The 12423-nt window shown below is 41.3% G+C and overlaps 1 protein-coding gene across 11 annotated transcripts in view; it reads right to left on the reverse strand.

The window, feature by feature from the left end:
- Positions 1-12423, reverse strand: part of SENP6 (SUMO specific peptidase 6) — a 114750-nt gene that overhangs the window by 37098 nt on the left and 65229 nt on the right. For all 11 annotated transcript variants that reach the window (XR_003093259.1, XM_025200093.1, XM_025200092.1 and 8 more), the window contains 3 exons: positions 8091-8326; positions 5672-5842; positions 1943-1976 (listed from right to left, as the gene is read on the reverse strand). Coding sequence is in view for 10 of the 11 variants with exons in the window: in XM_025200093.1 (XP_025055878.1) it covers positions 1943-1976; positions 5672-5842; positions 8091-8326 (441 nt within the window). In the remaining variant the exon portion in view is untranslated. The remainder of the gene's footprint in view (positions 1-1942; positions 1977-5671; positions 5843-8090; positions 8327-12423) is intronic.

The following is a 12423-nucleotide window of genomic DNA, read 5'->3' on the forward strand; positions in this document are numbered from 1 at the left end:
GATCCTCTCTGATCTGGATGCATCAGATACAGTGGGGTAGAGTGGCCCCAATCCAGATGCTCAGGGTAGGGTGAGGCAGAGCAGCCCCAATCAAGATGCATGGGTGGGGAGCAGCCCAGCCCTGATCTGGATGCTCAGAGGGGCTGGGTGGAGTGCAGCAGCCCCTAACCAGATGTGTTGAGGGAGCGGAGAGCAGCCTGGTCTGATCTGGACATGCTGGGGTGGGATCTGCCTTGATCCCACTGCATCACAATGGCCTGGGTAGGGCTGGACCCAGCCATGAGGAACTTCCCCAGCTCTCCAGCTGCCCATTTTTTCTAGCCTGTGGGGATTCCTGTAGGCCAAAGGTTGAGCCCCCCAGACTAGACTACCTTTCTCTGAAGACAGATAAAGAATTGCTACTGTGCAACATGGTGTTTCAAAATATAGGTATAAGGTACATCAAATATTTTTCATAGGAAATACATAAAAGAAGATGAAGCAAGTAGAGAGATATTGTTCAAAACCACAGCCTCTCCCTTTGAAAGCCTCACTAATGGTAACTTTGGCTTCATGCTACAAAGAAAATCTTTAAGATCCAAGAATAGCAAGCAATACATTTTAAATATTCATAAAAGCTTGTTGGCTACAATCCCCAAATGGATCATGCTATATTGTGTTTGTAATAATGAACAAGATAAATGAACTAAAGTTCATATAAACAGACTAGATTAAAAATATGACTAAATAAAAAAAACAAAACAAAACACTATTGAAAAAATAAACTTTGCAAGAAAAACATTCCTAAAGCAAGATCTTGCACTGCATTTGAGAACCAACTGTTCTCAAATCATTATAACATTTCTGGATATCTATACACAATCTCTCTCTATCTACCTAGATAGATATAGATATGCACAGAAAATGTTTCAACAAAATGAAGTTTTTGAAAAGGAAATTTAACCAAATTTTTACCCATTCTAATATGGTCTCTGGTATAAAGAAAAAAATCCTAAATAATTAAAATTGACTAGGTTAATGACTATACTTCGTGTGTGACCCAGCTATAAGGCCTTGTTCCTGCAAAGTGCTTCACAGGATAAAGCTTTAACTCCATAAGTGAACATGAAAATATTGAACCATGACCATTACATTGGTGGATAGATGGAACACCTCGCAGGAGAATACCCTTGGCAACCTGAAGTCTCTCAGAACTTGTAACACAAGTAAACCATAGAGAGAAGGAAACACTGGTCTATGCATAAGGGAAGGAGATCAGCAGTCTACATTTCCCAAATCAACTAACTGATAGTAAGAAACATGTCTTTTCTCTTCTGGGATAACAAAATATGTAACCTGTTTTCAGATGAAAAAAAGTCTAAAACAGGGTTTAGATGGATGGGGATCAAACCTGAACCAAGATATGTAAAGAAAACAACAATGAACCAAAATTCCGATTTACTCTTGCTAAGTATTTCCCCCACCTGCTGTACTCTTTACTTAAATGAGCTAGTAAAGGTGTTCAAAATTACACTTTCATATTCAAGTAATTTTTCCGTTGTGTATGTGGTCCATTGACAAGATACATACCAAAAATCATAAGGAAAAAACCAAAACAAAACTTATTCTCATACACTTGGAACTATTCTACAAGCTAATGACCACTGCCTTGTGCTCCACAATGGTAAACATTGTGCTTATATGACCGAAGTTCTTTCATGTTCTCAATATTGCAAGTCAATAATAAAAAGAGTTAAACAGGTCTCCTTGATAGGCTTCTATTTATCTGTATATAGAAAATTAATAATTCACCATGTTTATATAGTTTTAAAGAAAAGTCAAAGTCAAAAGAATAAGCTTTGAATCATAACTACTTGAAAAATGTATTTTTGCACAATTTTTTAAAAGAAAATACCCAATTTATTTAGAGAATTAGTATATAGGAAACAAGCAATGTACTGACCTTCTAGAAGTATTTTGATATAATCCAGGCAAAACTGTGAAAGATACAACTGTATTAGTATTATACATTACTGAAATTCCACAATCCCTTCTCCCACCAAAATACACTTTAAGGACATGAAGGATTAACAACTCTACATTTAAAAATTATTTTAAATCAGGAAAGCTTGTGAATATTAAGAAACTAAGGAAATTGACTCCAAAAAAACTGAATACATTATACTTTAACAATCTGAACAAATAACCATATTCTCTTATGTTCAATGTCTCTATAATGCCGATTGTTGAAAATATCTAGGAACCCCCTTCCACTCTACGTTTACTCTGATTTTCATTTAAAAGGTTTAAAATACCCTGAAAAATTTAGTAAGCCAAGACCAATGCTACAGAGGAGAATGTCACTGCAGACCACGTGACTGGAAAACTGTCCTAAAAAAAACATAAGCAAAGTGAATAATTGCCAGGGAAGAAATAGATACCTCTTTACTAATTAAGGGCTTCTGACTTCCCTGACATATGGGCATCTTTACACATGCTCCGGGGTGGGGGAGGTGCTTTAAATAGAGAGGCTTTCAGAAGCCGCTCTAATTAAAAGTGCCCACAGTGTCTCATGCATTCAGCGGCCCATGCTTCAAAATGGTAGTAGGGGCGCTTTAACTAAAGCTAGTTCAAATGATATTTAAAAGCACCCCCCATCCCATTTTAAAGTGCAGGGACACTGAATACATGTGACAGCAAAACTGCTGGAGCCTGCTAATTAGCACACTCCAGCAGTCTTGATTAAACATACTTATAGGCTCGGTGGTGCTACCAGCACCACAACTGAAAGAGACCTGGGGGTCATGATTGACCATAAAATGAACATGAGCCACCACTGCGATGCTATAGCCGGCAAAGCGAACACCACTGTGGCATGCATCAACCAATGCATCACAAGCAAGACTAAGGATGTCATCCTCCCACTCTACTCGGCATTGGTGAAACTGCAGCTGGAATACTGTGTCCAGTTCTAGGAGCCGCAGTTCAAGAGTCCAAAGGATGGCCACATGAATGAATACAGGTCTGAATAAACAGACCATACAAGGAGAGGCTGAGGGACTCGGTACTGTTCAGCCTAGAGAAGAGAAGACTCAGAAGGGACTTGGTGGCAGCCTTTAAGTATATAAAAGGGGCAAACATCAGGGGCTAGGAGAACACTGGTCCGGTCCTGTAGGGAGCAGACCAGGAAAGCCAAGGCTGCAACTGAACTCCAGCTAGCTTTGAGCATCAAGGACAATAAGAAGTCCTTTTTCAGATATGTGGGGAGCCGGAGGAAAAGCAGGGGCAACATTGGACCCCCGCTGAACCAGATGGGGCAACTGACAACTGACGCCCAGGAAAAAGCCAACCTATTAAATAGGTACTTTGCGTCAGTCCTTCATCAGTCCCATGGGACGCCCATGCCCGCTACAGGGCCGGGAAGTCCGGGTGAGGGTGATCCCCTGCCCTCCCTTAATGCTGACTTTCTGAAGGAACATCTTGAGAAGCTGGATACCTTCAAGTCAGCTGGCCCTGACAATCTCCCCCCCAGGGTACTCAAGGAGCTGGCGAGCATCATAGCCCAGCCTCTAGCACGGATCTTTGAAAACTCTTGGCGCTCTGGTGTAGTGCCCGAAGACTGGAAGAAGGCCAATGTGGTGCCTATCTTCAAGAAAGGGAGGAAAGTGGATCCGGCTAACTATAGGCCCATCAGCCTGACTTCTATCCCGGGGAAGATCTTAGAAAAGTTTATTAAAGAGGCCATCCTTAATGGACTGGCCGACGCCAACATCTTAAGGGATAGCCAGCACGGGTTTGTTGCGGGTAGGTCTTGCTTGACCAATCTCATTTCCTTCTACGACCAGGTGACCTATCACCTGGACAAGGGAGAAGAGATTGATGTCATATATCTTGACTTCAAAAAAGCCTTCGATCTGGTGTCCCATGATCGCCTCTTGGAGAAACTGGCCAATTGTCGCCTTGGGTCCTCCACGATCCGCTGGCTGGAAAATTGGCTCCGGGGTCGGACCCAGAGGGTAGTAATCGATGGAAGTCACTCATCGTGGTGTCCTGTGACCAGTGGGGTCCCCCAAGGCTCTGTCCTTGGACCCATACTGTTCAACATCTTCATTAATGATGTGGACACTGGAGTCAGAAGCGATCAGAACTGGCCAAGTTCGCCGATGACACCAACCTCTGGGGCAAAGCATCCACACCAGAAGACAGGCAGGTTATCCAGGCTGACCTGGACAGGCTCAGCAAGTGGGCGGACGAGAATCTGATGGTGTTCAACGCCGATAAATGCAAGGTTCTCCACCTTGGGAAAAAAAACCCGCAGCATCCTTATAGGCTCGGCAGTGCTATGTTGGCTAGCACTATGGAAGAAAGAGACTTGGGGGTCATCATTGACCACAAGATGAACATGAGCCTGCAATGCGATGCGGCGGCTAGTAAAGCGACCAAAACGCTGGCTTGCATCCATAGATGCTTCTCAAGCAAATCCCGGGACGTCATTCTCCCCCTGTACTCGGCCTTAGTGAGGCCGCAGCTGGAGTACTGTGTCCAGTTTTGGGCTCCACAATTCAAAAAGGATGTGGAGAAGCTTGAGAGAGTCCAGAGAAGAGCCACGCGCATGATCAGAGGTCAGGGAAGCAGACCCTATGATGACAGGCTGAGAGCCCTGGGGCTCTTTAGCCTGAAAAAGCGCAGGTTCAGGGGTGATCTGATGGCCACCTACAAGTTTATCAGGGGTGACCACCAGCATCTGGGGGAACGTTTGTTCACCAGAGCGCCCCAAGGGATGACGAGGTCGAATGGTCACAAACTACTTCAAGATCGTTTCAGGCTGGACATAAGGAAGAACTTCTTTACTGTCCGAGCCCCCAAGGTCTGGAACAGCCTGCCACTGGAGGTGGTTCAAGCGCCTTCATTGAACACCTTCAAGATGAAACTGGATGCTTATCTTGCTGGGATCCTATGACCCCAGCTGACTTCCTGCCCTTTGGGCGGGGGGCTGGACTCGATGATCTTCCGAGGTCCCTTCCAGCCCCGATGTCTATGAAATCTATGAAACACCTGTTCACCAAGGTACCCCAGGGGAAGACTAGGAATAATGGTCATAAGATGATAGAGGATCACTTCAGATTAGACATTAGGAAAAACTTCTTTATGGTTTGTATGTCCAGAGTCTGGAACAGACTCCCCGCCAGAGGTGGTACAATCAGCTTCCCTGGGGATCTTCAAAAAAATGACTGAAGGCACACCTCACTGGGGTCATCTGACCTCAGCAGTCTTTCCTGCCTTGAGCAGGGGGGCTGGACCTGATGATCTTCGAGGTCCCTTCCAGCCCCTAACTTCTATAAATCAAGTCTGTTCTGACATGCTAATTAGCACACACCAGAGCAGGCGTAGGGCACATGTAGAGGTGCTCATTATGCACCATTAACTCACATGGATTTCAGTGGCAGTTGAGTGTGCTAGGTAACCCACACCCCCAAAAGTACTTGACTACGTAAAAAAGAAACAAACCTTACACAGTGGCAGGGAGGTATAAGCACTGTGTGACAACTGGGGATGAATCTGACTCTTCATTTTAGATAAAGGCAGACTTTTCTTTCTTACCAACATATAAAAGTGATACAATGCCCTTCCCCTCCCACCTTGAAAGGAGATCTTGCTTAGAAAAAAATTAAAAAAAAAGGTATTTACTTACAATTACAGGTTCTACCACCATTTTTCGCAGGGTTCCTATTCGTATGCTTCGACAATTTAGAATGACACTTTCACAAGAGTTTTGGTAACTTAAAGATACAGCTTCTGTTACAATTTCTTGAGAAGTAACTTTACGACGTTTTATTGGAGTGTTAGATACAATATTGCCAAACTGCAAAGCAAATTTCAAGGTCAGAATGGCTCAATAGAATTACCTCACAAAGATGCTGTCAATTTTCCTTAATGCTTAGAGAGAGAGAGAGAGCGCGAGAGCGTGTGTGTGTGTGTATTAATTGTTAATATTAAAATAAATAAATATTTTTAAAAAGACAAGACAAGACAAGTTTGTTCATATATGACTACATTGCAAAAAATAAATTAAGGCTTGAAATATCCATCAAGGTTGAATCAAGTGCAACCTTCAAATTATAAGAAGGATTTGATTTACAGCCTGATCAGGTAACTTCCCCTCATCCCTGATCAACAACACATCAAGTGCTTGCTGTATTTCAGATATAAAGCTTTGGCATGTATAACATCCAAGACATGAATCACTAGTCACTTTTGACATAGTTCCTAGTACACATTGGAATGCTTTGTATTTAAAGTGCAACAGATATAAGATCATCACCAGGGAAGTAAATCTAGCTCAGTGCAGTTGAACATTTTGCTACCCCTACTACCTTTGGAGAGACCTTTTCATTTTCCTAGCACTGCAAGCACCAATTCATTATGCTTACAATTTGCTTCCATTTTAGTATGAAAAGTATAAAAGACTGACAGACAAATCATAACCAATGTATTGCAGATAAATGTTTCATACAAGAAAAAACTGACCAATATGAGCAGGCATGATTAAATACTAAAATCTGTATCTGTTACCTCTTCACACAGTTATTTAGGTAACGAAAAACTGCCAGCTTTTTGCACAATCTATGATAACACCAGTTGTAGCAGACAATTCATGGCAGTTTCCTTGAATTGTGGCCAATGCATATTACTTACCAGGTATTTCAGTACACCTGTCATTCATTCAGCAAACATTATGCGCCTCCCTCCCCCAGTTCAAGATGGTCAGTAAGACCCAACTGTTAACTGCGGATTCTTTAAAACATTGGGGACAGGAATATAGCATCTGCACAGCTAGCAAGACAGGAAGGTTTTGAACAGCACAAATAGCACTTCAGGGCCTAACTCCAATGAACTGACAATTCACCATTTTCAAGTAGCTCAGACAATAAATTCAGAGGGATAATAGATGAGTTGAAATGGAAGTTTAAGAGCCACAACTGTACAGAGCAGACTCTTCATTTGAATCAGTAAGAGCTCTCATTAGGAGACTTATTACAAGTTAATGAATATATTCTATTATGGCATCTAGTAAGTCTAGGTTACAGAGGATGGAATTTTAGACTCTCAACCTACAATACTGAAAATTCTTGGTTAGAATGCTCAGCTCGCCCAGTAATAAAGGCCTTCCACCTTGGTTCTAAAATCCTGTGCGCCAGGTGTTTTTAACCTTTTTGGATCATTGTACCCCCTCGGCTCCCAAGCGGCTGGGGGGGGGCCCTGCGGTCAGACACAGAGCAGCAGCAGCCAGGGCATGCAAGCAGTGGGCAGCGCCTGCACAGCAGCGCAGAATGGTGTGTGGCGGCACTCCGTCCCCGCCCACCCACGTGTACCTCCTAGGGCCTTTTCAAGTACAACCCCTGCTGTATACTATCAATATGTGCTTTCTGGATCTAATTCACAGAAGTCTAATAGCACAAGGTCCAAAAAGCTTTAAGCAGTACCCTGTGTCCATTGGCTACCAAGGTTCAAAGAGTATTTATCCTTTCTGAAGCAAACAGTCAGCGGTTATTATGGTCTCTATATACAGTGAAATTGGTCCTTTTTGGTCATACTTATGGTGCACTTTTTGTCCTTGCTGTATGTCAAACTCTTGCAGTTGTGCACATTAAAACCAACCCCCCTCCCACCCCCCCAAAAAAACAACCAAAACCAACCAAAACCCAGCAACCAGGGTGCAATCCTTAACTTAAGTGCTATAATTGCCATGGTTGAAGTATTAAAATTTTAAGTTTAATAAGGACCATCACTGTCCACTCTTCCTTTAAGATATTTTTTGTGCTAAAAAGTTATCCTTTCATTAATGCACATTCCACTTCATACTCTAAAATGGAAGAAAAGGTATATAATTATACAGATAATTATTTTGTTCACCACTGTACACAACGAAGGTTATGTCAGAAATGTTACATTACTAAAGCATGTATAGATACACCCAGATGACTACGCTTCAAAACATACAGGAAAGGGATAGTTCCTGACTATTAAAAATGGAATCATTTACAAAAAGTTATGGTAAAAGAGACTTTAAATTTCTTATTTATAATCTGAACTAAATTATAATTAGGTACCTGATCTTTCATTCTTGCTTTTCTTGGCAACGCGATTGCAATTTCTGTATCGGTTACAATATTATTTAGTTTCTGTTCTATTCCACAAGTATTTTCTTTTAATGCTGCCTCCACCTTTCCTGTAGAGGGTGCTGGGGAAGAACAGGCTGAATCGGCCGGGCGAGGTGAAATGCTTTCCACTCTGTTAGTGCTGCCATTATCCTCATCTTCCTCTTCATCATCACTGGACAAAACAACTAAAAAGCAAAATCTAAAATGTAGCGCCTGTTATGTATTTGCATGACTTAAGAGTTTTTTTTAAATGACTATTAAATTACTTTTCCTTTTACATAGTAAGCATGCACAGGACCAAATATTATCCACAATATTAATTTTCTTTGTCACAGAACCATAGGGTTGGAAGCAACCTAAAGGGTGAGCTGGTCCAACTATTCTACAAATACAGGAATGCTACTCCTAAATAAAGCCTGATCAATCTGTTCCCAACCTCTTCTTGAAAACCTCCAGCAAAGTAGATTTCACAATTTCCCTAGCAATCTATTCCACAGCCTCTCTGTTCTAACTAGGAATTTCTACCAAATACCTAATCTAAATCTACTTTCTTGCAATTTAAAGATATTGCCTTGTGTCCTGTTTTGTGTCTGCAGCAAGGGAGAAAAGTTGTTTTTTCTTCTTTATAGCAGCCTTTCATGTACTTGAAGGCTGCCATCTCATAACCCTCAATCACCTTTTCTGTAAGCAAAACAAGTCAGGTTCTCTCAACCTTTCCTCATACAGGTTCCCGTCCAACCTCTTTACCATTTTTGTTGCCCACCTCGGAACACTAACTTCTCCACACACTTTTGAAAACTGTAGAGTCCAGAACTGCACATAATACAAACCTTAAATCAGCATCCAATTAGAGCAGTACTATCACCTCCCAGGTCTTATACCTAGGGACCTACCCAAATCACAATTGTGCAGATTTCACTAAAATTGTGAAATCAAGTGATCTCCATGAAATCCGCAGGGGCAGGAAACTTAATAAAAATAAAACGCTGGCTCCCCAGTAAGGGCCATGCAGCTTGCTTGAGTGAAGGGTGGAGAGAGGCTTCCAGCATAACGGCCAGCAGGCAAGATGGCTTCCACCCTCACCACTGACTGGCTGAGAGGACTGCCTGTTGTGTGGCCCCACACCTTTCCACCAATCAGCAGCAAGGGGCAGGGCTTCATGACAGACAGCTCTCAGCCAATCGGGGGAGGGGGGTGCACAGCCATGATAACCCATTGGAAGTGGCAGCCGGTGTTGCAATCTGCCTGTGAAATCAGCCAGCTGCCTCCAAGTTGGGTAGACCCCTACTTATACTTAATACTCCTGTTGATGCAGCCCAAACACTACTGACTCTCGTGGATCACAGAATCAACATAACCCCAAAGATCCTTCTCAGTAATGCTGTCACCCAGCTAGTCACCTCCCATTTGTATTTGTGCTTTTGATTATCCTTCCTTAGGTGTAATACAGTACATTTGCCCGCATTGTGTTTTTGCATGTCTATTTGAAGTTTGCCGTAGACTTGCTCTTATCTTCTTCCACAGAGGAAGCCGCATTTAAGATACTTACTTCTTAGTGTCACATAGTGAGTAGTACAATAAAGGGGTTTCAGATTTCACAGATGGATATAAGTGGAAAAAACAATTTCTTTATTAAGAGAAATCATTCTGGTCAATAAGGAATTAGCAATGACCAGTATGAGTTCAATCAAATTTAATCCTCTTTTGTTAGAAAAAATAGTTTTGAAAAGATTGTGTAGGACAGGCAAACATTAAAACTGATCAAAGAAAGCAGAGCTCGAACTATTCATACCTGAATGGAAGAAAGATATAGTAAACTATGCATAAATCAGAAAAAAAAAACCCCAACTTCTCATGCCAGCACTGCTACTGAACTAAGTCAGTCACTGAAAATTTGTGTTCTTCTACCTCTGTACACATATAGTTTAAATCAGAAAGCCCCTACCTCTACTTTTTCCCGTATGGCTTGGTTTATAATTTCCAAAATGAACCATTTATCCCCTTTTATACTTTTCCCAAGCAAACTATCACAATTACTTTGTCAGTTGCTGAGGTAAGAGATGTATTTGAATTCTAAGCAACTTTTAACTTGACCAAAACGTCAAGGTTTCACACTGCTATTCCTTCGAGGAAACTATAACTATCCTTATGGAAAATTTCTTCAGTGAAACACTTTATAGGGCTGTGATTTTCAGGGGTTACACTGAACCCAAACATTTCTAATTATCACTTGTAAATATTTTAGAACAGGCTCAAAAAACCAGAGTACTGAGTTCACTTGGTCAATAACAGGAATAAATTCATCCCGACACACAAACAAAAAAAAATACCAGTATTTTCCTTCAACATTAAAACATATAGTAGGAATGTCATTCTTAAAACCTATATGAAACTCCTATTTTCTAATAGCCAAAACTATTCAGTACTAAGTCTAATTGAGTTTATATTGCACAGATAGTCTCTCATTACTGGAAGAGTAATGAGCAGGGATCCTAGTTTTCTCTGATAAACCAAAATTGAAGATTTTTTTAAAGTAACCTAAAATCCACATTTTTCCATTATTAGAATGTACCACCATTTTAATCATGGAAAAATATAGGTTTTGTGTTACTTTTTTAAAACCGAAAATTGGGGATTTTTTTTTAAATCAGAGAAAACCAGGATCCCTGGTAATGAGTAACGTCTTGGATGATTAGAAAAGGGTAAATATAGTGCACGTTTTTAAGAAAGGGAAGAAGGCTGATCCAGGGAATTATAGACCAGTTAGTCTGACATCAGTGGCTGGACAGATCATGAGGCAGGTCCTCAAGAAACCTATTTTGAAACACTTAGAGGAGAACAAGGTGATCAGGAACAGCCAGCATGGATTCACCAAGAATAAGTCAGTCATGCCTGACCAACCTGATTTCCTTCTATAAGGTAACAGAGTCTTTAGACAGAGGGAGAGCAGTGATGTGATATTCCTTGACTTTAGCCAGGCTTTTGACACCAGTTCCCATGACACTCTCATTAACAAACTAAGGAAATACAGACTAGACAAAAGTACTGTAAGGAAGATAACAAAACTGGTTGGATTATCATGTTCAGTGGGTAGTCATCATTGGTTCAAAGTCTAGTTGTGAAGAGATATCAAAAGTAGGGTTCTGCAGGGGTCTATTCTGGGTCTAGTAGTGTCTGTTAACATCTTCATTAAATGATCGAGACAACGGGGCTGAGTGTACAATTAGCAAATCTGTGACACCAAGTTGAGTGAGGTTGCATATACTCTGCAGCACAGGACTAGGATCCAGAATGACCTGGACAGAGTGGAAAAAAGGTACACAATCAACGAGATGAGATTCAGCAAGAAAAAAAGTCCGGCATTTGGGACAGAATAATTGCATACACAGATACAGACTGGGGAATGACTGGCTAGGCTGCAGTTCTGCAGAAAAGTCATGGGGTTATAGTGAACCATAAGCTGAATGAGCCAACAGTATGCTTTTGATGCAAAAAAAGCCAACAGCACACTGGGTTGTATTAACAGAAGTGTCACCTGCAAATCAAGGGAAGCAATTCTTCCACTCTATTTGACACTGGTGGGGTCTCATCTTGAGTACTTTGTCCAATTTTGGCCCCACTTCAAGAAAGATGGACAGACTGGAAAGAGTCCAGCAGAGGGCAATAAAAATAATTAGAGGTCTGGGAAACATGACTTATGAGGAAAGGCTGAAAGAACAAGTGACATTTACTTTGGAGAAAGAACACTAAAGGGAGATTTGAAAACAGTCTTCAAATACCTGAAAGGTTATTATAAAGAGGATGGGATACACTTTTCTCTGTGGCTGTATGGGAGAGGACTAGGAGTCAGAGCCTCAACCTGGAGTAGAGAAACTTAAGTTGGAAATCAGAAACAACTTTGACTATGAAAGTGGTCAAGCATTGAAACAGGCTACCTAGAGAAGCTTCATCCCGGGACATTTTCACAAGCAACTTAGAAACTTGACCTAGATTGCTTAGTCAGGGATGAGGCTGCCTGGAGCAGGGGACTGGACTAGGTGACCTCATGAGGTACCTTCTAGCTCTACTTCCCTCTGATCCTCCTAGTGTTATTGAAGTGGACCTGTATAATTGTATAATACTTTATTAAGAAAACAGAGTTCAATGCCTTCAACCAAAACTAACAAAATGGTTTTCAATTTATCAGAATATAAATTCATATATGAATCTGAATATAAAGCCAATAAAATTATGAGTCCAAATACCCGAAATTCCTCAAAACTGCAGTTAGACAAAGTATCTT

Source organism: Alligator sinensis, unplaced genomic scaffold (assembly GCF_000455745.1).
Source record: "Alligator sinensis unplaced genomic scaffold, ASM45574v1 scaffold37_1, whole genome shotgun sequence".
NCBI lineage: Eukaryota > Metazoa > Chordata > Crocodylia > Alligatoridae > Alligator > Alligator sinensis.